Genomic DNA, 27,548 nt, shown 5'->3' with positions numbered 1-27,548 from the left:
ATGTTCTTGGAGAAAACCATTCACATGTAAAAGCTTGACATTTGATATGAGATTTTTATTCACACTTTATTTTAACATAAATTCTTTGATCTGGGCATCAGACATAATTTTTCATTTCAACAGGATTTTCACATGATTACAGTCACAAAATTGGCACACTATATTAAAAAACTAAATCAGAGCTAGACAAAGTATGCAGCTTTATGCCAATTTAAATCTCACCATGCACCACCCCTCATACATGATCTTGGAAAAATCGTCTGTGAGCTTACTAAAATATTAACCAGACAATGTCTGAGGTCACAGATGATTGTTTACAAAATAAAACCTCTTTTCCTAGTGCTACTCATTTTGTTATAGAAAAATATTACAAATAAAAATTAGTGCTATTCAAGGTGTTCATTTCAAAGTCACATATGATACACAGGTTCAAGCCATTTTTTCCTCTCATATAAAGATATCACGATACACAATGTGGAGACTGAATTACCAATCAACCACTTCCAGCTCAGTAATGACACACTGTTTATTATGCAGACATTAAAAATGAGAGTGAAGAAAAACATTTGCAGGTATTGGGTACACTTATAATTTGTTCCTAGTCTGAGACTCAGAAAAATGCTACAGAAACATGACAAAATTTATATTTCTTCCTGATACAAGAAATTTGTCTAAAAATCTGTAATTATAAAACAGATTTCCTTTTTATAAAGAAATGGCTAACTTTTTTCCATGGTTGGATTCTTATTTGGAGATGATTCCAATTTTAATTTGGGCCCTCTTTTCCTGGAGGGTGGGGAGAGGTGGCCCGGTATTGTAAGGTATATGTGACAAATACAGGGATGTTTCAGAGGACTACAGAGCACTGCTACAATCAGCCAAACTGTAATAGTTGACTTTCTTGTGATTTTGTAAACTTTAAAGAAAAGAGGTCTCTTACAAGCTATATACAGCAGTTTACACTTCAGTGTTTCTTTTTCACTTGATATACAGTTCAAATTAATTTATGACAAGTACTTGTCACATAAATTTATGTAGGCACATCGAAATTCTGTATCTTTACTGGAGGGGTGAACTCTTCTGTGGGATCATGATTCTGGATTCCATTTCCTGAATAAGTGGGACTGAAAACAAAGATCAAGATTACTAGGCTCGTTCTTTTCTAAACAGACTGCAGTAAATATACATTAACAAATAGGTTGCTAAGAATATTCAGAAGACATGCTGCTTGAAATCAGAATAGAGTACTGGAATATTTAGGACTGGTCTCAGGGCAAGAAATACACAAGCCAATGACAGATCAGCTGACATCCTATAAGATGATATTAAAACATTCTGTCAGAAATGTCTTTCATTTGTAGGAAATTAGGAAAGTCCATATTGTGAGAAAAATGGTGCTTTCTCAGAAGGTTCTTTCAACTGAATTAAAATTTATATAACATCAAATAATTTGACTGTATCCTGTATAAAGGAACAAATACACTGTACTTGTAGAACTATCAGTGCTAAGTAAAACACATCTTTGGGAACTGATGGAAATGTAAGAATAAACAGCAAAGCCACATACAGTTATATGATTTTTTTGAATTAAAAGACAAGATAATAGTTATTTTCCAGAACAAATTACTCGTTGATCTTCCTGGTAGGATATGGGCTTAAATGTACCTGACGTGCAACATAGGTGGTACCTGCATTGGTGTCATTGGGTGGTATTCAGCCTGGTTGTTTTCTTCTAAAAGTCAAGCAACTAGGATTTCAGAGTGTGTGTGTGTGTGTGCGTGTGTGTACATACATATATAGGTGTACACATGTACACATGCATACACATGTACATATGGAAAGTCTAAATACCAAATTAATTTTCAAAATTACTTTTTAATTGCTGTATTAAATTGTAATGCTTTGGGGAATGGACAATTTTGATGAGAAAGGAAAAGCTTAGAAAAAAATTTATTTGTACAATTTTCAGAGAATATAGAAATGTACAAAAGGGTAATGATGTAAAATTTACAACACATGAAGATCTGAGAACTGTACCAGACAACATATATACTTGAAAGAATGAATATTCTCTATTGAAAAAATGTCCTGTAACTGTCAAAGAAAAATATGACTATTTCTCCATTCCCTCAACCTTACAATTCATGATCCTAGAGCAACGTACTATTTTTTTTTTAATACATATTAGCTTCAGGGTGAAAGAACATTAAAACAATGAGATGAGAAGAATGAAATGTTTTATGCCTATTAAGATATTACCTGTATAATATACCAGTTCTTCCCAGCCGTGTTTATGCCATGCTGCATTCCGTATATCTTCCCTGGTCTGAAGATCCTTGTAAGCTTAAAAATAGCCACACAGAAGAATTAAGACTTAAACCAAACATAATTCCACTAGTACCGTGGGAGACTGGTTCCAGGATCCGCTGTGAATACCGAAATCCACAGGGGCTCAACTCCCATAGCCGGCCCTCTGTATCCATGGTTCTGTACCGTTGGATTTGACCAACCATAGGTCATATAGTACTGTGTGTATTTCCTGAAAAAGATCTGTATATAAGTGGACCCCAGCAGTTCAAACCTGTGTTGTTCAAGGGTCAACTGTGTATCCATTAAGTGTTGATTCTGCTGCACTCCTCGTTTTCTCAAAGACCCTACAGACCTTCCTCAACTTATGATGGGGTTACATCCCAATAAACCCATTGTAAGCCAAAAATATTGTAAGTCGAAAATGCATTCAAAATACACCTAACCTACTGGAATATCCTAGCTTAGCCTAGCTTAGCTTAAACGTGCTCAGAACACTCACATTAGCCTACAGTTGGGCAAAATCATCTGACGCAGAGCCTATTGCATAATAAAGTGTTGAATATCTCATGTAACTTACTGATTACTACACTAAAAGTAAAAAACAGAATAGTTTTAAGTGTATTGGTTGTTCACCCTCGTGATCGTGTAGCTGACTGGGAGCTGCGGCTGCCACTGCCCAGCATCACGAGAGAATGTATCGAAAACCCGGGAAAAGAGCAAAATTCAAAATGTGAAGTAGAGTTTCTACTAAATGTGGATCACTTTTGCACCATCGTAAAGTTGGAAAATTCTAAGTTGAGCCGTCGTAAGTCAGGGACCGCCTATACTTTGGGAACTCAGTACTAAAATGGAATGACGGTGAGCTGGCTATTCTAAGCAACTGTTAGGCCTTGTGGGAGATGCAAAACCACGCGCTCTCAAGACTCACAGTCTAGCGGATTCAAGACGTGCCTTTACAAACCAAGTGAACTTCCTCAACACATGTTAAATCTGTAACCACACACTGTCAGACTGCGGATAAGCAATATTAGATTCCATTTTTCTCAGCATTTATAAAGCACTACAGTGATCTGGGTGAGACTGTATTCAAGGCAGTGGAGAACAAAGAGACTCAACAGGGAGAACACAGCTGACCAGGGAGAGCTGCCTGGAAGCTGTGATCTGACCAAGTGGGTCTTCAGGTTGAAAAGGCCATTTCATCATCGACACGCGGGAACAGGAGGGAAAGGCGCTCCAGGTGGAGGGAAGAGCACGGGCCAAGGGTCAGAGTCCTTGGGGTACAATTCGGATATCTCACCCAGGTGCCTTGGTCTCTGATTCCCAACCCGGGCCAGATCCTTCCAACCAGTGACCAGGGAAATGCCTCCTAGGCATCTGGACACGGTGTCAGTCGTGACTAAGAGATCACCCGGGGCTCCCTCCTCAGTTCTAGTTTCTGTTTTGGGGCTTCCTTCTCCCTATGAGAAGACCTAACCTTGCAGGCCTGGCAATTTGACCATCTAAAGACAAAAGTTGCCTCCACTAGTAATGGAGCATAAATTTATTACATAAAATATTGAAGATGCTGAAAAATAGAAGGAAAACAAAATCTTTTACCTCTCACCACCTGGAGGAAAACAGTTAACATTCATGTGACAAGCAGCAGTGTCCTCACCGGGGTCGGGTGTACACCTAAGGTACCATGTGGTGACCCCTCGCCACCCCCCTGCCCCTCCCCCCACAGGGAACACAGGTTGGAGAGGCCTGTGTTCTTTTACAAATTTTCTTAATTAAAAAAAAAATGGGGGGGGTAAAATATACATAACAAAATTTACTATTTTAACTATTTTTAAATGTGTAGTTCAGTGGCATTAAGTACATTCATGTTGTGCCACCATTATCCATTGAACAATATCTTCCCATTCCCCTCTTCTCCCAACCCGATACGCTTTACTCTACATTCTGTTTCTATGAATTTGAACAAACCACATTTTGTTCATCTGTCAATGCACCTTTGGGTTTGGGGAGGCTTTTAAAGATGGGAGGCACTGAGCCCATTCATATACTAAGGGAAGGAAGCCACAGATGGGGTGGTGGAGGAGCCGTGGCTGCAGCGAGGCCTTGAGGAGGTGGAGGAGGGATGGCATCACGTGCAAGGGTAACAGGAAGGGGGGCTGTGCTGGGGGGAAGACCTGCTTTGAAGCCAGACTTGGCGACGTCTGAGCCTGGCTCAGCTCCTGAACAGCTGTGGGTCCTGGGTGATTTATTCACCACCCATGAGTCACAGGTATCTCATTTGTGGTGTGTGGCTGTAAGGATTAAAGGGACTGGTGCATAAATAACCAACACACTGGAGGTGCTTGATAAATGTTGGTTCTCTTTCTCTAAAAAAGATGGAAAAGTGAGGGTAAGTTTTGGGGGCAGACAACTGAGAATTCATCTCTGCACATCTCAAAGACTTTTTCCTATAAAGTAGGAAGTGGGCAGTGGACATTGGGGACACAGACTCGAGACAAAAAGGAAGGTGGAGAAGGGCAGGGCCTCAGAGTAGACATGTGCCTGACCTCTGCCTGTGTGCCAAAGCACGTGGGTCCTGACCCATCCGTCTCCGTGCTTGCTCACTACAGAGGCCGCCCTCAGAGGCCCCTCCAGGCTGGGGAAGGGGAGGGGTCTGTCTTTTCAGTTTATATCCTCTGGACAAATCATGCACTAAAAAATAATGATAAAAATGACTTCACTCCCACCTTGAACCCATAAAGGTTAAATTACACTTAGTATAATCGAAAGGCAGGGACACAGAACACATCTTTTAAAGATCTGTTTGCAAATCTATTTCATTTGAAAACTCTGAACCTTAGGAGGTCAAATCTCAGCTGGCTAGAAAACAGCTCCCAGGAACACCACTGCCCCTGACATTCCGGGAGCTGAGGATTACTGGTGGCCTCTAATCATTTGGTGCAGGTTTCAATCTTTTAAATGCCGGGGAAGCCCAGTGTGTGTGGCTGAGTTGAGCAGTGGCTGGCGGGGGCTTGGAGTGGGGTCTCCTCCCTAGACACGGAGGGTTTCAGGGAAAGGTTCCAGGGGCACAATGTGAAAATGACTTTTCTTGCCTCACCTCACCCATTTAGACCCAGGTCCCCAGCAGGTATCTTACCGTTTAGCCCGTCGGCACTATCTGTAGTTTCCTGAGCACTTTTTATAATTTCCCGTGTCTCCATTGCTGTTCCAGCCCCTCCTTCCCACCTCTACCTGTCAGTCCCATCTAGATGCTGAAGTCTAGCTCGTATTTCACCTTTCATTGCTTTTCCCCCAACTTATAGTGTTGTATCCCTTTATATCCCGATATACACTCCTAACACGGAGGACCCCAACTGAAACTCCCTGCGTCACTCACCGTGCACGGCCTGGTGGCCTGTCACTCAGGTTTGCTTTCCCGCTCAGCAGACCTGTCACCCGTCTCTGAGCCTCCTGCTAACCCAGCAGGCACGTGACTCCGCAGCACTTGGTGGACCAAACAGGGCAAACCAACACCTCAGCAAATTAATAAGGTTTGGAAAAAGTCATGCTTTTCATCTCTTTAATAACCATTTACAAATGTGCCCAGAATGAACCAAGCTACTGCTGAGACCCGGTTCCTGTTCAGCAGGGAGACAGACACAAACAGCCATGACTGTGACCACACACACAGTACTGGGCTCTGGGGTCTCAGGGGACAGCGACATTCCCTTGGGGACAAAGGGGAACATCTGAGTCAGGCCCTGAAAGACACCAAAGGTGGTGCCAAACCAAAGTGGGCAGGGATGGAAAAGGCAAGAGAAGGGCCTCTGGGACAGTAGAGTCAGACCCGAGGCAGGGGGTGGGCGCGCGTGTGGGCACCTCCTCTGCATGGAATGCAGGACCGTCCCTGAGGGAGCCGGGGGGCAGCTCTATCCCCTCCCCTCGCCCGGGGCTGCTGCCTCACCTCTCTCGCCCCACTCTCACTTTCACCAGCGCACTGACGTGCCGCACATCTGTGGACCCTTCACTACTGACCTCTTGTTCCAGGTAGCCCAGCACCTATGTTCCATCTGGGACATTTGGCTCAGCTGCAGTGTTTAAGGTTCCTGACTTGAGATACGATTTACTGCCTAGGACAAGTTAGTTAGTAATGAACTCTGAAATCCCAGGAATACAAAAATGAAGGGAAAAAAACATACCCCAAAGATGATGCACCATATATAGCTGCCCAATCTGGGAGAAGAATCCTCCAACTGCTTCATTACTGTCCTGTCTGAAGCGAATTGCACGAGCCCTGTAAGAAAAAAAACGTTCAGATATTGAATCCGGTATGTTAAAAAGTATCAGTGAGTTCCCTCCATCCTCAGTGCAAGTTGTTCAGAATGCATTCGAAAGTTATTTTAATGTACATAAGATGTACCTTTCTGTAGCTACAGCAGTCATTTTTGTGAAAAGTGGACAGTAATTCATAACTATTAAAATAAAAACAACATGGGACTTCCCTGGTGGTCCAGTAGGTAAGACTCCACGTTCCCAATGCAGGGGGCCCAGGTTCGATCCCTGGTTGGGGAACTAGATCCCGCACGCATGCCACAACTAAAGAGTCCACATGCCGCAACTAAGACCGGCACAGCCAAAATAAATAAATAAATAAAAATAAAAAATAAAAACAACAACGTAAGGATATGTGGTTGCACTGCTGATTCTTAACGTAAAGTCTAGAAAACTGGCAGAGGGTAGGCTAGGACCTGTCAACTTAAAAAAAACTGCTTTCCAAGAACACACTGAGAGAAAGTGAGGGAATTCTCGATCCGAGAACCCCACGGTGCCACAGGCACTGTACTCCAAGGGAGACAGGGACCCTGCCTCGAGAACAGGGCTTAAAACAGAGAGGAAGGAAGTGCACCACACCTACAAAGCAGATGCACACCGTGAACTCTGAGAAACCCGCAAGCTCTGTGATCTACGGCCGAGGGCGGGTGTCGAATTCTGCGACCCCTCAGACAGCATATGGAAGAACCATGGACGTGAGCTTCCTGGCAGTTCACTGTCACTGCCAACACTGAAGCTGCCTCCTTTTCTCCCCACTTACCTGAGCAAACCGTTAGGAAAATGAGTACCAAATGGCATTCATTATGTATGCATCATGTGTGGGTACACGTGTCTATGTGTATAACATGAAATTGTGATTAAATTGGTTAAAAATTGGCACTTGCATTAAACTTTGCTTTTTAAGATTCTCTGCTGCAAAAGGTATCAGCTTTTTAAACACCTTCTTTTGTGTCTGCACCAGTACTTTATTTTTATATTTAGTGATGCACTTGAAATCCTAAACAAGTTTTTTAAATGTATGTATTTTCTTAAAGCAGTTTTCTAGAATCAAAGTTGAAAATGAAGGAAGCAGCTTCAAGTGATGTAGGAAGGTCACAGACAGAGTCTCTCAAGAGACTCCACACCCCAGTTACCCAGTCAACACTGCCCAGGCTTAGCCTGATGTTTCAGCCATATTAGGGTCCCAGAGTGGACAGGACTTGGGAAGATGGATTCATTCTAATTCATTTAAAAGAGCTGGAGACTATGGACAAGGATTCAATCCACTAATATCCGAAGTGAGAGACAAGATAAGTGAGTCGGCTTGACCAGCACATTCTCTTCTTAGAGGCAAACTTCATAGTAACTGAATTAGAACATCTCAAAGGGGGGTGTGGAATCAGAGCAAGGGCAGCCTGTGGTGGGAGTGAGGAAGCCAGTCTCCTCAAGGTCACTTTGTACATCTTGGCTCTCATTCACCACGTGCTCAACTCCACGAAGGTGATCCATGCTTTCAGGTTCTTTAGGGGAAAAGGAGGGATCTCATGCTATTGCCCCCATGGGCTACCTCCAAGCGATGTTAATTTCTTTAACCTTACATGTAGTGTTAAGTGATCATAGTCTTCACAAAAATTACAAATCTGATTTGTAAATTATTGAAATTAAGCAAATCACTTTAATGTGCATTCTAACCCTAAGGGGGAAAACCCTCAATTTCATTGATAGTGATAAATATTCAGGACTGTTCATTTCATTCTGAATTTTTCTCATTCACTTTCTCAGTAGGCAAAGAAAACATAACTTGCCTTAGCCCGGAAATAATCAGAAGCATGTAGTGAAGAGGAGATCACCACCTTAGTTACCTATGTGCCAAAATACAAACTGAATGCTGAACTGGCTTTATAAATAATTTTTAAAATAACTGAAGAATAACCTCAGTTCCTTCTTTGTGGATTCCACGGTGGGCAAGTCTCAATGAGTAATACGGAAACATAGAACTGGGTGATCCTATTCTGTGGGCAACTAAATTACTACACTTATAGCATCAACCCTACCCCCCAATTCCTTAATAAAATGATGTCTACAATAATAGTATACAATCAAATATGTATTTCTTCGTTTTCAAATGAAAAGGAATTCTACCTTGCATTATTTAGCCTTTGATGACCTAAGAAGAAAAGATTAGAAAAAAAGATCCCAGAACTGTTTTTTGGAGGTAGATCTTAGAAATTATCTAGCCCAAAGCAAGAAATTTTATAACTGAAAAAAAGAGAATATATATAAATTGAAAGTAAGTAAAAAGTCATGGTTTTCCTTTTCCAAAGTAGCTGTACCATTTTACATTCTCACCAGAAATGTGTAAAGGTACCAATTCATTGACAACCTCATCAACACGTTATTCTGTCTTTTTAATTATAGCCATCCTAGTGGGTATGAAGTACTATCTCACTGTGGTTTTACTTTGCATTTCCATACTGACTAAGGATGTTGAGCAGCTTTTCACGTCCTTTTTAGGCATTCATAGAGCTCCTCTGAAGAAATGTCTACTCAAATTCTTTGCCCATTAAATTTTTTTTCAAATTTATTTTATGATTTTATTTTTTATTGTGGTAAAAAGCACCTAACATTAAATTTATCTCAACCATTTTCAACTGTGCAGGCCAGTAGGGCCAAGCCTATTCACATTGTTGTGCAGATCGCCAGAACATTTTCATCTTGCAGAACTGAAATTATACTCACTAAACACCAACTCCCCTGCACCTAGCCCCTGGCAACCACCTTTTCATTTTCTGTGTCTACGGTTTTTACTACTTTAGAAACTTTGTATTAGTGGAATCATACAGTATTTGGCCTTTTGTGACTGGCTTATTTTGCTTAGCATAATGTTCTCAAGGTTCACTCTGCAAGTGGCAGGATTTCCTTCTTTAAAGGCTGCATTAATATTCCATTATATATATGCCACATTTTTATCCATTCATCTGTTGATGGATATTTGGGTTGCTTCCACCTCTTACCTACTGTGAATAATGCTGTGATGAACATGGGTGTGCAAACATCTCTTTGAGATGCTACTTTGAATTCTTTTGAATATATACCCAGAAGTAGGGCTGCTGGGTCAGAGAGTAATGCTATTTTCAATGTTTTGAAGAACCTCTGTACTATTTTCCATGATGACCGCCCCGTTTTATATTCCTACCTACAGTACACAAGGGTTCCAATTTCTCTGTCTTGCCAACACTTGTTATTTTCTGTTCTTTTGATATTGGCCCTCTTAAACGGTGTGAGATGAATGGAAAATAATTGTGGTTTTGATTTGCATTTATCTTATTTAGTGATGCTGACCATCTTTTCATATGTTTTTTGGCTATTTGTGTATCTTTGGAGAACTGTCTATTCAAGTCCTTTGCCCATATTTTAACTGGGTTATTTATCTTCTTGTGATTGAGTTGTATGATTTCTTCATATATTCAGGATACAAGTCCTTTATCAGATATGTGATTTGCAAAATTTTCTCCCAGTCTGTGACCCGTCTTTTAATTTGTAAAACTGTATCCTTTGAATTACAAAAGCTTTTAATTTTGATGAATTATAATTTACCATTTCTTTTCTTTTGTGGATTGTGATTTTGGTGTTTATGTAAGAACTCTTTGCCTAACCCTAGATCACGAAGATTTTCCCTTATGTCTTCTTCTTAAAGTGTTGTATTTTAGCTCTCACATCTAGGTCTACAATTCATTTTCAGTTAGTTTTTGTATACAGTGTGAGGCAGGGGTCTAAATTCATCTTTTTGCAAGGATACCCAGTTGTCTGAGGACCCTGTGATGAGATTATCTGTCCCCATTGAATTGCTTTGGTACATTTGTCAAAAACCAATTGCTCATATGCGTGAGAATTTATTTATTGTCTTTCAATTCTATCCCATTGATTTATATGCCTGTCCGTATGCCAGTACCATACTGTCTTGATTATTCTAGCTTTGCAGTCGGTTTTGAAATTGAGAACCGTGAGTCCCGCAACTTTGTTCCTCTTTTTCAAGGTTGTTTTAGCTATTTTGGGTCCCTTGCATTTCTAAAGCCTGCTGGGATTTTGATTGGGATTCTGTTGAATCTATAGATCAGTCTGAAGAAAAATTCATATTTTGCTAAACTAAGAAGAAAAAAAAAGAAGCAATTGTATCATTGTGGTGCTCTGTTTATGTGACAAAAGCAACATTTCAGAAAAGATAACATCCAAGAAGAATATGAAATAACTTCATGTGACACTTGGGGGGTTTTGTTTTTCTTTAAAAAAATGTCCTTGGGATTCCCTGGTGGCACAGTGCTTGAGAGTCCACCTGTCGATGCAGGGGACACAGGTTCGTGCCCTGGTCTGGGAAGATCCCACATGCCGTGGAGCGACTGGGCCCGTGAGCCATGGCCGCGGAGCCTGCGTGTCCGGAGCCTGTGCTCCGCAACGGGAGAGGCCACAACAGTGAGAGGCCCGCGTACCGCAAAAAAAAAAAAAAATGTCCTTATCTCTTGGAGATATATACTAAAATATTTATAGATGAAATTTTATGTTGTCTGAGATTTACTTCCAAATACTCTGGGTTGGGGGATTTAGACCTAAGCAAGACTGGCCACGTGTTGATAATTACTGAAGCTAAGTAATGGGTATGGAAGGGAGACCTGTGGTATTATTCTCTCTAGTTTTGTAAATGTTTGAAAAATTTCGTAATACAAATATATCAAACAAAACAACAGTCTAGTATCAAATCATGGCACTAACCCTATATTTTATTTCTAGAAGTAACACTATGGCCTAAAAGAATCTATTTATAAGACTTAACAAACTCATCATTTGGTAAAATACTCACCAGTAATTGCCCCATTCAATCATAGTTCCTGGCTGAAAAGAGATTTGGATTTGGTTTGTTAGTTCTTCTGTGAAGAAATATGGAACTAACAGTATAAAACACATCAAATGACAAGACTAACTTAAAAATTAACTTTTAATAATGTGAGATCTAACAGATTAAAAAAATGTAACAAAATAGTATTATTCACTGTGTTCATACCTATCCCACAGTGGAAGTAATATTCTGTGGCTTCATCTAAGACAACATACACACAAAGTGAGAGTTAATTAAGTCATCCAATTATAGTCATGAAAACCACAGTTAGGCCCACGATGATTAAATTGTTGGTACCTATTCAGACTTTATTGTGAAATTTTTAAATAATTCAATTTAAGTAAACCTAACAAAGACATCACTTGTTTTTTTTCCAGTATAATACTGAGTATTAGACCACCAAGATCTACTGATACTTTTTCACTTTAACTATGTTGCCACCTGGGCCTTTCTTTTTAGTGGTCACCTAAGTAGGGAAATATCTGGAAAGTCGTACAAATATTATTCCCCTTTTGTCTTACAGTGCTGTATAATGTATTCAATAGTCACATGCTTATTAGTTGCTCTAGTTCAAGGACAATAGATGCTATATAATGTAGCTGGTCCTGCATGTTAGGTCTTTCCTCTTATGTGTAAGGCTATAAAAAACAAATGAGCTTAGCAAAGAGAAAGAAAGAGAAAGAAGGAGAAAGAAGGAAGGTTTAAAAAAAGGAAACAAGAGGAGAAGAACTGGACAGGGGAGAAAACGAGCCAAACACACATCACAGAACATTCGCTCAGTGTCTGCTGTCCACTCAGCATCAGGGGTGCGTGTCCTTCTGCACAGAAGAACAAGGGGACAGTTAACTCCTATTTCAGTACTTACTCGGAGCTGGTAAGATCTGAGTTCATATATATTCGGTCCTGACCGTGGGACAGGTTCATTCCAGAAACTGAACTCCAATAGCAGCTGATTCTTCCTCGAGAGAAGCATGTTGCTTCTCGCCTTACGGAATTCCGCAAATTCCTTTGAGTGAACAAAGGTGCTCATGAAATCTTCTAATATTTATATCATAATTAGAAGATTTATATATAAACCCACTTTAGCAACATTTATGTTCCTCTCACAATAGAATACTATTATAAATAGGGTCCAGTTGGCCTGAGACAGTCCCAGTTTACATCTTGTTGAACCAGCATAATGACTATTAGTATTCCCTTTCACTCTCAAAAGTGTCCAAGTTTAGATATCAAACTACATAGTCATCCTAATTATTTAAATGACAAAGTAAACTAATTTAATTTCCTATGATTTTAGGTTCTTCTGTTTGACAGCATATTGAGACAGGTGACATGGACACCTCAAAATAACAGATAATCAAAAAGCCATTTATATTGGGAATTCCCTGGCAGTCCAGTGGTTAGGACTCCATGCTTTCACTGCTGAGGGTGCGGGTTCAATCCCTGATCGGGAACTAAGATCCCACAAGCCTCGCAGCGAGGCAAAAAAAAAAAAGTCATTTATATATGGACGGGGAGTCTACACAAAAGGTTTTCTTTCCTAATAATGTATGGCTGGTAAAATATTCTCCATTAACACACACCTCTTCGTGAAGGGAGGGGGAGGATAGCAAAGTCGGCCCAAAATGAAGAATATGTGGTTGTCAGTTCCTGAAGCAGATACATGTTAGGTAACCCAGACTGACTTACCGGTTTCAAAGTCCCAGCTTATCAAAGTACAACTGACTTTTACAGTAAGAACTATTATTTTAATAGTATTACAACTGGTTACTCTATGTTTAAATACAACCTCAAGAGTCCAAATAATAAAATTTTTACTACAGAAAACTAACAGTTTACTAACAAAAATGATGACAGAAAAGAGTCATTTAATTCTGTACTAACATCTACTATATCATTAGTCTTTTTCAAAAATCATTACCTGATTTTCTCTGAGTTTATTCATGACCTCCGTGAGGACTGGATAACCGCCTTCATACCTCCAGAGGTGAACTGAAATATATTTTAAACGAGAACATACATTTAGAGTTTCATGATACTCTTACCTTGAAAATATTCTAGATACGCATGGTGTTAACACAGCACAAAACTGTAACGTGTGTTGGCTCAAGTTACACCATAAAGTTTCAATAATAGATTCAAACATGAAAAATGATCAAAAAGGAGTTTTTGCAGTGATTTACTGGAGAAACTACTTTAACCATAAAACTAGACTGAGACTTGGAAAGCTTTGCTTATAAAAACAAGCATTATGTTAAAAATCATTTAAGTAATGACAGTAAAGGCTTAAGGAACAAGTGTTTATTCCAAAGTCTTCTGCTTCCTACCAGCTTGATCCTGCTCGCCATACCACGTGTTCCAAGTCCCCACCAAAGTACAAGGGTAATGTTTATCTTCATGAATCTTTGGCAACACCTCTTGACTTAAAGAGAAGAAAGAGCAACACTAATTAAACAACCACCAAAATTACACCAGGTGGACAACACATGATCAGTAACAGGAAAAGGTCATCTACTCTGTGTTCTGACAACTGACCTCAGAATATGTTTATGATAAAAAGACGCGCAGAATTAGCCTTCTGGCTGAATTCTGTTGTGCTCTCATGTCCCACTTATCAGAAGCTTAGGTGACTGATACCCCAGCTATCTAGAACAGTGGTAAGTAACTCAAGTATATTGATAAAAATGATAAAGAAGAGCCAAAGGTCCAAAAATTCCAGGAACTGAGTCTATTATTTGCTGTTTCAGGAAAAAAAAAAAAAGAAGTATATACTTAGGAATGGTGATGCGTATGAAAGCTAACTTTTGCTGGTTCCAAAGATGGGAAGAATGAGAGAAATGGGAATAGTAGAAAAAGAATGCGGGAGAAGAAAGGGAAGAAGGTCATGTGGAAGATGGGGCAGATGACAGGAGCGGCCCAGGAGGCACGGGAAGCAGCAGCAGAGAATGAGTGGGCTTTAAGGAAGACGACGGAGCCGGGACACAACAGTCTGGAAGCAACCCTGACCCCAACAACCTCGAAGGGCGTCAAAGGGGCAGAAGAATCCAAATGAAAGAGACGACATGAGGCATAAATTAGTTTCTACTCAATTCAACCAGCTGAGGGGATCTGAAAGGTATCGCACCTAATCCCACGCTGGACACACCGCCCAGTTTGTCGCTATTGATCGCGCATGGTCCTGGCAGTGTATTAATTTAACAGAGGTGTCAGAGCCTGGTTCCACGGAAACCTTCCCACATTACAGATTCTGACGGACAGGGAAAGGCAAAGGGAAGAGGCATAACTGCATCATACCAAGAGAAAAGCTAAAATTTGCACACTTTTTGAATAGAAAAATTACGATGAAAAAGTGCCATACAGATCCAACAATGGATGCAAAAAGCTATCAAGGGTCAGAAATGGAACCTGTTCTGATTATTTGCTGACGTCGAGTGATATTAAGCTAGTGATCACCACCCGATGTTGAAGCACTAGGACTGGGTGGATATGACTAGTTAACAGAGAAAATCTCTGAATGGTCTTATGTCTAACTGAAAACTCAAATATCTTTAAGACCCAGTACAATGACCAAACCACGTAATTTTTTTTTTTTTTTTTTTTTTTGGTAGTACGCGGGCCTCTCACTGTTGTGGCCTCTCCCGTTGCAGAGCACAGGCTCCGGACACGCAGGCTCAGCGGCCATGGCTCACGGGCCCAGCCACTCCGTGGCATGTGGGATCTTCCCAGAGCAGGGCACGAACCCGTGTCCCCTGCATCGGCAGGCGGACTCTCAACCACTGCGCCACCAGGGAAGCCCCCACGTAATTTTTTGAAGGGTAGCATTTACTTTTAAAATTGAGATCAGATATTAAATGTATCTGATGTATGACCCATGAATGTTCAGAAATCACATGGGATTGATGGAAATCGGGGGTGGAGAAAGACAGATTATATCAGGGAAATGGAATTGGGTTTTCTTTTTGCCACATGACATGAGCAGGAAGTAAACAACCCAGCACTGGAGCTAGTGTGGCAGATGGAAGCCTGCACAGATGACCCAGGTGAATGGGGGCTGTAAGGTAGGTAGTACTTGTACTCAGAACTTGATGAGCTGGGAAGAACCTCATTATCTGGGCCCCTAAAAACCAGGCTGGAAACAGGGAGCTGCTGAGAGTTTCAGAGAAAAGAAAAACAAACATGGTGAAGGAGAAAACAGAACTCAAGCAGATCAATGTGACAAACTTTGGGGTAATGGACTGCAGGGTGGGGTGAAGGTACAGGTGCAGCTTCAAACCCAGGAAGGCAGTCAGAAAGGGCTGCTTGGAAATGGGTCTCAACAGGCCCGGAGAGGGAAACAAGCAAAGAGGAGCAAAACACACGGCAAATGAAGAATACACAGCCCTTCGTGACTGGCTAACCATGTAAAACTAAGGCAAGAGTCAAATAAAACCATGGTGAGTGTCACACATGGAGAAACTGGAAGAGCAGGGTAATTCTACACATTGAGTTTGAAGTGAGAACAGGAATAGATAGCCAGGAATCTGAGACAGGAGATGAAGTGAAAAAAAAAAAAAAAACAGGACAGGAAAGATAATCCAGGGAAATATCAGCATACAGAAAAATTTCATTTTATGAGAAGAGAATCAGAAAAAAGCATTTGTTTTGTTTTTAGGGCACTTCTAAAATAAAGAGAACTGTGCTGAGGTGAGCAAGAAACTCAACACTAATGTTATATTTCATGAACCACCTCCAAAAAAAAACAACAAAAGATGTTTTGCTTCTGAAAGTTATGCTGATTCTGGCAACAAAATCATTTGCTTTCTCATGAAAGCAGCAGATATGAAAGGTTAAAAAAAAGCTTTCAAATTATATCTGTGGACAACTGATCATTAAAATGCTATTTCTGTTAAGAACTAATGCACTTAATTCTCTTTGGTCTTAAAGTTTACAAATTCTATAAGAATATATGGGTTTCATGTCATATGAGAATCTGCTGAAGGGGCCTGAATCCTGGTGGATGGAAGACCTGGGAAGAAATGGCAGCTCTACTGAAATCCATACAGGGCTCTCACGTGGCAATATTACTTAGGAGTAAAACTGACACAGTGGAGGTCCCAGGGATGTGAATTCTAACTCCTAACACTCAGAGCTGTCCAGAAATGGAGCGTATGAAATGTATTTAAGCATAGCGTCAGGAAGGGCTGCAGAAAGGACTCAAGCACTGGATGAGCAGCTGGGCTAGACCGCCTTGCAAGGTCCCTTCCAACCTGAAGAGTCTGGTAACATTCCAAAGTCTGATAGCCTATGTGAGGAGTTAGCTGAACGAGCGCTTAAAATCAAAACACCCTTGGTAATGCCCAACAGAGCTCAACTTAAGAGCCTCTCCATGTTCAGCTCTAAGAAGAGGTGTGAAAGATCTCGCTCTGCTATCAAGGGTTAGCGCAACTGACAAATATTAAAATCATTATTTTTCCCCAAGTAAAGGATAGTTTGGTATACACACCAAATTTTGTTGTATGCTTCTAGGCATTCCGGTTTAACATTGTGAACTGAAACAAAAGAAAATTCAACGATAAACTTATGAACAAAGGGAAAAAAGTCAACTATGAAGATAGCAAACCTATGACTCACACTGTAATTTGTACAGACTGCTTGTTTCCTTTTTGGCTAGGAGATTAGAGTGAGCATCTTTCCTTGGATCAACTTTCCGGACAAATAAGGATTTTAACCAGCTGTCCTCTCGAGGTCTGATATTGGAAGACGCCAATTTCCTATGGAATAACAAATGCAAAAATCTGAGTTTAATCAGAGGTACAAAGATCTCAGGGTCTTTAGGTTGTGTCGTGTAGTACACTGTTTTCATAAATTCATCAATCCATTCAGCAAACACGCCTTGAGCACACCATCTAGGCACTGTTCTAGAACCTGGGATACCACATGTCCACTTTCCATGTCACCAGCGTGCACTCTGAACGCAGGAGCCAAGTGTGAGAGAAGTAACTTCGGCACTCCTAGGAGAGTTCTCGCGTGTATCTCTGTTGAGTTCCACCGTGTGTTCTTCCTTCCTCCAAGGAAATTTTCAACATAGAAAAAACATACAAGGAAACCTAGAATAGTCAAATTCACAGAGAAAGAAAGTAGAATGGTGGTTGCCAGGGGCAGAGGGGAGGGGAGAATGGGGAGTTACTACTTAATGGGTACAGAGCTTCAGCTGGAGAAGATGAAAAGGCTCTGGAGAGGGATGGTGGTGACGTTTGTACAACAATGCGAACGTACTTAACGCCACTGAACTGTACACTTAAAAATGGCAAATTTTATGTTATATGTACTTTACCACAACAAAAGAATGTGAAAAGGAATATACAGAGAAAGTGAAATGAATTCTTTCATTAAAAAAACGATTTTACCCCTAAACTAAACTAACCTTACAATCAAGATTTTTAACTCACAAAAACCTAAGAATACAGACTTCATTAACATATAAATAATTTGCTTATTTTCATCTTATAACTGAACTCCTACTATCCATGCTGTCAGGAAGTGAGGACAGATTTGACTTAAGGAACAAACTACACTTTACCCGTGAAATTTTAAGTGCATGTTTAATTCCCATATGCTTGCTGGTGGGATCGCAAATTTGTGTGACCTCCCTAGAGGGCAGTGTGACATTATCTATAGCAAAATTAAAACTGCGTAGGCCTTTCGGCCTAAGAGTTGCACTTGTAGTATGTCCCACGGGCAGCTATATTTAGACAAGTGCACACAGCTGAATGCGTGCAAGCATTCCTTACTACCTTGTTTCCAGTTTGTTCCTGGTACAGGCAATTTGGAACCCATTAATGGGGACTGGTCAAATAAATCAAGGTAGAGCCAAAATCAGAATAGAATGCAATCAATACAAGGAATGAGGTAGATCTACACGTACTGATATGTTGGTATCGCTGAGATGAGTTACATGGAAAAGCAGGCCCAGAACAGTACCACAAATACACACACAAAGTGAACTGCTAATAGTGAGGACATCTGGGGACTGTGAGTGGGCTTGGGATGGGAGGAGAGAGTTTTCCTTTTCGTTGTATAACCTTCTGGACTCTTTGAGAATTTTCCATATACATATATTATTTTTATACCTAAAATTAGCTAAAATATCTAAAGTGCATGTTTAGAAACTCCTTTATGGGTAAGGTATATAGGTATATATAACCTGAGAACAAGATTTTAAAAATTAAAGCCTGGCTGAGACTCACCCTCTTCCTAACTTCACACAACCATAATCAAATGACAAATCGCGTCCCTTCATCTTCTCCACTTTAATTCATGCACAGTAAAATTACTCTTTTTTGGACATACAGTTCTGTGAGTTTTGACAAATGCATAGAGCCATGTAACCACCACCATGGTTAAGATAGGGAACAGTCCCTTCACTCCCTCAAATTCCTCCTTTTGTAATCAACCCTTCTCCCAACTCCTAGCAACCACTGATCTGTTCTATGTCTCTATAGTTTGCCTTTTGCAGAATGTCTCATATATGGAATCATAGAGAATGTAGTCGTTTGAGTCTGTGCCCATTCTTTCTGCACGATCGCCTTTATGTGGATGACCATCCTCTCTGGCCGGGGCTATCACGGCATACTCTTTATTGTTTTGATCTTTAATTCATGTACACATAAATGATCTTTTCTGACCTTTGCTAGATCATGCCAAGGGCAGTAATGTGCTGGGATTCCAAATGACCAATACAAACACTCAGATCTTATCCAGTGCTTCAAAACAAGGTCTGGCTACTGACAGGCCAGTGTGAGCCTTTTCTGGGGGGACCTCTTGTAAACACTAGATGATTTCCTACAGACCATTTTCAATCTGTTTAGCAGACCTGTTTAAGGGCACAGATACCATAAAGCAAATATAAGAGGAAAAGAGAGTGACCCCAGGTGTTGAGGAAGGGGAGTTTAAACAAGAGGCAAGAAAAACTTGCATGACATGCAAATTCCCCAATGCCTCACGAGATGAACGTGTGGATTCCACATTAATATAAATTCCTATTCTTATTCAACTATGGTGCTTTAGAAAAAACAGAACTCTAAATTTCACGGGTTACATTGGCAGCCTTTTCCTTTTTTTCCTAAAAAAAATCGACTTGCTGCTTTAATGAACAAACATTACAGAACACTTTTCACTCCATATGACTGTTTTAAATTTAAAAAACCAATTCATAGGATATTATCACAAATAGCTAGAAACCAGATAAAAAGATTTTTTTGACCGATGGAGCTTACAAATATATAAACAAAGTATACAAATATAAAATTAACAATAAAATGTTTTCTATAAATACAGTAATGATCAAGAAACAGAAAAGCATTTTTTCAAATCTTTTAAGATTAAAAAGCAGCAAGCTCATGTTAAATAAGCAAAATAACAAGTTAATACCAGTACATGCAATTTTTATTATTAGTGCATAGGACAAAAATATATAGTCCTAAGCGGCACTTGTAAAAAGAAGTTGGAAATTCTTCCATTTTGCTTTTATTATATGTTAAAATGCCTTAGAATTAAGAAAAGTGTTAATGGTGGTATCCCTGAAGGAAGGATGGAGAGTTAAAATAGAGGAGACACACATCTTTCCCCATATAATATCTGTATTGACTATGTTTTTTTATTTTACTCTTGTGTATATATATATATATATATATATATTTTTTTTTTTTTTTTTTTTTTTTTGCGGTACGTGGGCCTCTCACTGTTGTGGCCTCTCCCGTTGTGGAGCACAGGCTCCGGACGCGCAGGCTCAGCAGCCATGGCTCACGGGCCCAGCCGCTCTGCGGCATGTGGGATCTTCCGGCACCGGGACACGAACCCACGTCCCCTGCATCGGCAGGTGGACTCTCAACCACCGTGCCACCAGGGAAGCCCTACTCTTGTATATTTTTAAGTACATGTTTAACTTCTACTAAATATGCTTAAAGCACTTAGGACAGCACCTGATTAATGGTGAGATTTAAAAACTGTTTTAAAAACTACTTAAAAAAACTTTTAAAATTAAAAGAAATTATATATAAAAACTATTAGCTCTTTAGCAGAAACCAAAATCATATGGTATTTGTCTCTGTTTTCAATTCACTCTTTTTTTTCCTTTCCATATTTATTTATTTATTTATTTATGGCTGCAATCGGTCTTTGTTGCTTCACGCAGGCTTTCTCTAGTTGTGGTGAGCGGAGGCTACTCTTCGTTGTGGTGCACGGGCTTCTCATTGCAGCGACTTCTCTTGTTGCAGAGCACGGGCTCTAGGCACGCGGGCTTCAGAGCACAGGCTCAGTAGTTGTGGCGCATGGGCTTATTTGCTCCGCAGCATGTGGGATCTTCCCAGACCAGGCCTCGAATCCGTGTCCCCTGCATTGGCAGGCGGATTCTTAACCACTGCGCCACCAGGGAAGTCCCCACTCTTTGATTATATAAATAAACTAATTCTGAAGAAGGCAATTCTCCAAATGAATCATGGTAAAATTTACTTCAATAAAAATAAAAACATTTTTGTCAATTCGTTTAAAGTATTTCATTTTATTTTTTTTGGCTGTGCCACGTGGCTTGTGGGATCTTAGTTCCCTGACCCGGGATTGAACCCCAGGCCCTCGCCAGTGAAAGTACCAAGTCCTAACCATTGGACCACCAGGGAATTCCCGTGTTTAAAGTATTTTAAACACACCATGTTTTGGGATATTTGCTTAAATAATATCACGAAGCGAAATGTCAAGCATATAAAATTAGTGATATGCAAAGTAGAAAGTTTTAAGATTTTTTTTGGGCCTCTCACTGTTGTGGCCTCTCCCGTTGTGGAGCACAGGCTCCGGATGACGCACAGGCTCAGCGGCCATGCTCACGGGCCCAGCCGCTCCGCGGCATGTGGGATCTTCCCGAACCGGGGCACGAACCTGCGTCCCCTGCATCGGCAGACAGACTCTCAACCACTGCACCACCAAGGAAGGCCAGTTTTAAGATTTTTTTAACGGGACTTTGTATAGTTCTTTTTTTTTTTTTTTTTTAGGAATAACAATTATGAACTAGGAAATGGGTACAATGGAAGTTTCTAAAAATATCAGCACTAAGGAATTTCATTACGAAATACTCACCAAAGCAACCACTACTAATAGTTCTTAATGAATCCCTCCAGAAGTGCATAGACAAGCATATACCATGTGCACTCATATTGATATTTAATTCCTATGGCATTTAATACTTTATAAAATAAGAGAGCATAATAAAGAATTATTGACAGACTAAATCTGGAAGGGAAAAAAATTCCAAAGTAATTCTTCCCTTCCTCCTTAGAATTTAAGGGGATTACAAGCTAATAAGCATACACTTCCTGTTAGGCACTGAACTAGGCAGTTTGTTCCTGTCTTCTCATTTCATCCCCGGAACAATCTAGCAAGGTAGGTATTATTGCATTTTAAGGACTGGCTCACAGGGGTTATTACACAACCTGAGCTAAGAAGCAGCAAGATAAAAATATGAACCCAGATCTAACTGTAAAGTTCAAAATATTTTCACTAATAAGGGATGCCTCCTCCACACAAACCTCCCCAAGTGAGCATTCGTTCCAGATTTTAATACCAAAGGGATTTACTTTAGGATGGGTAAGATGAGGTAAGGGATATGACACCACTTTGTAAGCTAAAGATTAACCTAAGAAGTAGTCAACATCACGGGACACACACAAGAACCTGAGTGCTGCTTACTTGTCAAAGTTAGGTAGCAACTGTCTTGACAAATGAAAAACAGTGTGGCGCAGCATAGCCCCAACTGACTGTCGAACTCTGAAATCTTTCAGCTGGCAGGTGACCAAAACTGCTTCATGAGCCCAGTCCATCTCACTGTCCAAGCTGAATCACGGAAAGGGATAGAAGCAGCCATGCCAACAGCTGTCAGGGTGATAAGACCTGGGCTGGGCCAGGGTGCTTTACCAAGAGTGATAAACACTGCAATCAGCTGTCTTTATAACATATATGTGTTGGGTGGCACTTTACAGAGGGTGAGGTAGGGGGCAGCACATCCTACAAAACACTAGATTCTAATAGAGTAAGCATTATGTGCCTGGCTCAATGGATACAAAGATGAACAGATGCCTAGCCTGCCCACAGTCATGCGAAAAACCTATCAGTAAACAGCCAGAGCAGTCACAGACACTGTGGACTCACATGCACTGTGGGAACTCAAGGGAATGAACCGTCTTGGCCTTGGCCTGCAAGGAGTGAGAGGGACTCCAGTGGAGACATTCTAGCTCTGTCTTGGAGGACAAGCAAGACAGGGGACAAAGCCAGCGATAATCCCAGTCAAAGGGAACAACGTGTCCTGGGGCATGGAGTCGTGAAGCTGTGTGGCATGTTTCTGGAACAGCAAAGCGTTCAGGAAGGCAAGAGAACAGGGTGTGGGAGGAGAGTGAGAGGAACCACGGGAGGACAAGCGGGCCGGGGGGGCTGGGCTCCCGTGCACCAAGCCTATCAGCTGGACCTTATCCTGTAGACGGGGCAATGCTAGCAAGTTTTCAGAAAAGATCCAGGTGTAAAAAGCAGCCCGGCAGTGGTGTGGTGGGTGGACTAAGCAAGAAAGGTAGGTAGCATGGCTCCTGGGCTCCTGGCGGGCTGCCCAGCCCAGCAGTACCGGCACACCGAAGGCATCTGATACTCACTGGATGGACCAAAGGATGGTCCTGGGTTAAGATGATGGCAGGAGAGATGAAGGGGACGGATTACATTCAAAAGATACTCCCGAGGTGAAGAGGAGAAGACACGGATACTGATTAGGTGTGGAAGATGGTGTTTTGGTTTAGTCGGGGCAAATTACAGAAGGGAAATACATTTAACACAGAGACCACAGGATGAGGCAAGGAGCTTTGGTCATCTATCACCAAATATGCACGGACTGTGCCCTGCACGTGCCAGGCACTGGGCCAGGCTGAGGCTACGAAGGGGAATAAGCCTGGCCCTGACTTCACAGAGCTCGGTTTGCTGGTGAAAGCAGACGGACAAACGTGATCACAGCCCAGGGGAAGAAGGGCCCCTCCGTGGAGACACAGGTGGTGGGCGTGGCGGGCTGGGGCAGAGGGAGTGGGGTCTAGGTCAGCCTGAGGGAGACGTGGACCAGCCCTCTGAAGAGGCACCTGTTGAGCTGAGGGCCTGGAAGATGAGGAGCAGTTTGTCAGGTTGCTGCCCACAGGAGGAAGGACTTTCTCGGAAGCAGAACTCTAGCTGCCAGAGCCAGGGGAATGTGAATACGGCAGAGGCGAGGGGGAGGGGCGGAGGCCGAAGGGCCCACCCTAAGAAGAGTCTTGCCTTAAAACAGGAGCCATGGGACTCCCCTCCCCCGCCCCACCGCCAAGCCCAGTAAATCTGTCTTCTCCACTGCTGCTAGAGACAGCGGTTCCCCAACCTTTCATTTTGAAAAACTTCAGACAGAGATGAAAGAACAGTATAACAAAGACCACTATGCCCTGTATCTAGATGAAAAATGAACATTTTATAATTTTTACTGTTTATATATATTTTGCTTTTTCATTTTTACCAAACCATATGAAACCTGAGTGCAGACATCATGATACACCATCCCTAAATACTTCAGCACACATCTCCTAAGATCAAGGACAAACCACGTCACTAATAATAAATATCACATCTAAGGAAAATAATAATTCTATAATATCTAATATCCACTCCATCTTAAAATGTCCCCAATTGTCCCTAAAATGTTTTTTATGGATTTTTTCTTGGTGGAGGTGGGGTGGAAAGGAAGAGGGATTAGGATCCAGTCAGGGTTCATGTCAGAGATCTTTCTAGTAGGAAAATGTCCTGCTCATTTGTTCTGGGGAATTCTCTAGCTGTCCCCCTCACCAATGGCTTCAAGTCTACACTCTTGATAGGAATCCAGCCGAGTGGTGATGCAGAGGCACAGTCAAGACGTGCTGGAGGCAGAACTAACAGATATGGCAACTGACTAGATGGGTGGGAGCAGGCGGGGAAGGGCTTGGGGAAGACCTGGTTTCTGGCCGGGACCACTAAATGCAAGATGTTCCACGGCTGGGGAGAGAGAGCCCAGGAGGAGCAAGCAGGCTTTGCAGGAGAAAGATGAGTTAAATTCTGGGTACGTGGTCGTTTCCAGCACCTGGGGGACACTGGTGCAGTGCTCAGTAAACAGCTGAGCAGAGGCCCTGGCACTGAGCAGAGCAAAGATGTGCTTGGCAAATCAGCCTCCCGGGAACGTGTCCTTCGTCCCTCTGGAACCACTCTTGCAAAGTCACTCACCACACCTCTGTCTTTAAGTGCAGTTTTCTTCCGTCATCTTAACCTTCTGGCAGCACCTGGCACAGCTGAACCACTCTCCCTCTTTGAAATACCGCCCCCGGGCACTGACCCATAATGACCTCACAGCTGCCCCTTCCAGCTCCCTTGCTGCCTCTCCTTCCTATATCCAGCCTGTAAATATCCATACAGCCCAGGGTCTGCTTCTCAGCTCTTTCTCTATCCACACTCCTCAAGCAATCTCATCCATTCCTATAGTTTAAAAAAGCATTTTATTATGAAAAATTGCAATCAAATACAATATAGTATACTGAAACAAATGGATCTATTAACATTTTGCATTCCTATATGCTGACAACTCTCAAATGCTGTCCAGACATCTCCTTGGAGGAGTCATATAGGTCCAATAAGCCAACTGCCTACTGGGTCTTTCTATTCGAGTAGCCCACAGACATCTCCAATTTCACCGGGTTCAAAACTGCCCTGGATCCGCCCCCTCCCCACCCTGCACCTGTTCCTCCTCCTCTGAATGACTAGCAAGCACCCTGTGTTCACTGATGCTTCCCAACAGCACCTGGCACGTGGTGGGCACTCTCACCTTTGGAACAAATGAGTCTTGGTAAATGGCACCAGCATCTGCCTAGTTGGCCATCATCCTGACTGTTCCCTTTTCAGTCAGCCTGATCTTTTGAAAACGTAGATCAGATCATGTCACACTAAAGTGTATACCTTTAAACGTCTTCCAAGGCTCTCAGAGTAAAATCCAAGCTCTCTCAATGGCTTGTAAGGCCTGGAATTATCGGGCCCCTGCTGCTCGCCACCTGTTCTCCATCTTCCCTTTACTCCTGCTCTTAGATTTTTCTCGGGTTTCCCAGCATGCCTGACTCCTCCCGTTCACGGCTTTCATGCCCACTGACCCTTCAGGTCTCAGCTTAATGCCACCTTCTTGGAGAGGCCTTCCATGACCTCATGCAGGGAGGTTCCCTGATTCTCCCATGTCACCTACCTCAATCTGTAAGTCTACGTGGGATTTCACCTCTGCCATGGCTTCCTGGGGAGAGTGACCATGGCTATTATGCTCAGGTCCATAGGGCTTCAACGACATCATATACATTCAATATCTGATAGAATCAATGAGTTAGCTGGGTCCAGACTGAGTCCTAAAGAACACCTACAGTTAAAGCAGACTAGAGCTCAGGAAGGAGTGAGTTGTCAGAAGGTACAGGGGACCTTGTATAGAGACAAGGACGCCAGTGTCAAGAGCATTTGGCCCCAGCAGGAAGTGGGGGTACCGGGCACACCCGGGCCCAAATCTCCAGTTTATTAGCTTCAAGTGACCTTGGGCACTTTAGGGGAACACCTTCATTCTCAGCTGTCTTTTGTGAAAAGAAGAAAATATCAATTTCATGGGCTTTTATCACCTGTGTGAAAAAATAAAGCTACAGTAGATACTTAATAACAGAATAAAAATAAAAGGAGGGTGATTTGTTAACCAACTTGGAAACATAAATATCAAATTTTGAAACACAAGTTGAGCATGAGTCCTAGGAAGGGCACTGGGCCTCAAGCCTCACAAACTTGGGTTCAAAGGCCTTTTCCAGCCACGTGTCTCAAGCCCTTTAGGTTCCTTCTCATCTCTAAAATGCAGATCCTATTACTTACTTCTTAAGAGTGCTACTAGGATTACATTAAATAAGCCGTATCAGTACAAAGCTGGCCCATATTAAGAGTTTAAAAAACAGGCAGTTCCCTCCCGCCTCCATTTTTAAGTGCCAACTGTATTTTCTATAGGCTCACTATTTAATTAAACACAAACAAAAAGAGAAAATTTAAGTTACCCAACGTAAAGAAAACGAAGAAGCAAATCGACGTGTAAGTTAGTATGGGATTTGGTTTTTCGATTTGGAAAATGGGACATGGCTATCTCAGGGATGGATTCTGAAAACCAAATATTTAATCCAATGAGGTTAGAAAAAAAGAAAAAGTTTAAACATGAAGCCAACGTCTCCTTAGTGCTGATAACTGTACATACTTTTTGATTCGCTATCTACTTTTAAATGCAAGTCAACGACTGTTCTTAGGGCTGACACCTCTTCACTACTCCCCCGACCTCCACTTGAGGGCTCACCGGGGACGATGCGGTATTTTATTTCTTCCTCACAACAACCCAGGAGGTGAGAGTTATCTCAACTGCCATTTGCGGAATCAAGCACTGAGGCTTTGCGCGGGCGAGCAGTGTCCTCAGGCGGCCGCAACTTCAGGGCCTGCGGCCTCAGGCATGCGCCCGCCGCCCTGCCACCGCTCCGGGTCGCGCCGGGTCAGGGTCCCGCAGGCCGGGCAGGCTCAGCGGGCGGACGTGGCTTCGGCGCCGAGTGTCGTTCCCACCGTGACCTTGAGCCCGGCCGGCCCGGCGGGCAGGCACTCCGACCCCGCCGAGGCTCCGACTCGCCCAGCCGCGCCGACCGAGGCCTCGGTCCCGCCGCCCCGCAGTCCGGGAGGCCCTGCTCAGTGGGAGCGCGGCCGGGCCGGGGCGTAGACTCGTGCCGGGGACCCGTGCCCTCCGCCCCGCGGCCCCGTGCCCTCCGCCCCGCGGCGGCCCCTCCCCAGCCGCTCCCGGAAAGGGCGGCGCTGCTCACCAGAGCCCGGGCTGGAGGCTGCAGGGGCCGGCCCGCCGCAGAAAGCTGCCGGCCGAGGCCGCTCCGCCGGCGCGTAGCACTCGCGCCGCCATCTTGCTCCGGCGCCTCAGCTCCCACCGCCCGGGCCGCCGTTGACGCCGCCGCCGCCGCCG

At 42.5% G+C, this 27,548-nt stretch overlaps 2 protein-coding genes across 3 annotated transcripts in view; one reads left to right on the top strand and one right to left on the bottom strand.

Annotated features, from left to right (window-relative positions):
• SEPTIN14 (septin 14) overlaps positions 1-27,548 on the top strand; it is a gene marked incomplete at both ends in the record, with an annotated part of 572,766 nt that overhangs the window by 450,435 nt on the left and 94,783 nt on the right. The window lies entirely within an intron of this gene.
• On the bottom strand, positions 1,060-27,488 carry NIPSNAP2 (nipsnap homolog 2; the record flags this gene model as incomplete). Of its 2 annotated transcripts, XM_079720052.1 has the most annotated exons (10): positions 1,060-1,124; positions 2,260-2,343; positions 6,486-6,580; positions 11,453-11,484; positions 12,354-12,494; positions 13,410-13,480; positions 13,816-13,910; positions 16,971-17,016; positions 17,099-17,238; positions 27,397-27,488. In XM_079720052.1, 10 exons carry the CDS (start codon positions 27,486-27,488, stop codon positions 1,060-1,062), a joined length of 861 nt encoding a protein of 286 aa, XP_079576178.1. The 2 variants fall into 2 exon arrangements, with proteins under 2 accessions (XP_079576178.1, XP_079576179.1); XM_079720053.1 differs by lacking the exons at positions 13,410-13,480; positions 16,971-17,016.

This window comes from Hyperoodon ampullatus (assembly GCF_949752795.1).
Source record: "Hyperoodon ampullatus genome assembly, chromosome: 14".
NCBI lineage: Eukaryota > Metazoa > Chordata > Mammalia > Artiodactyla > Ziphiidae > Hyperoodon > Hyperoodon ampullatus.
Note: the sequence above shows the minus strand (reverse complement) of the source record. Positions and strands in the feature narration are given on the sequence as shown.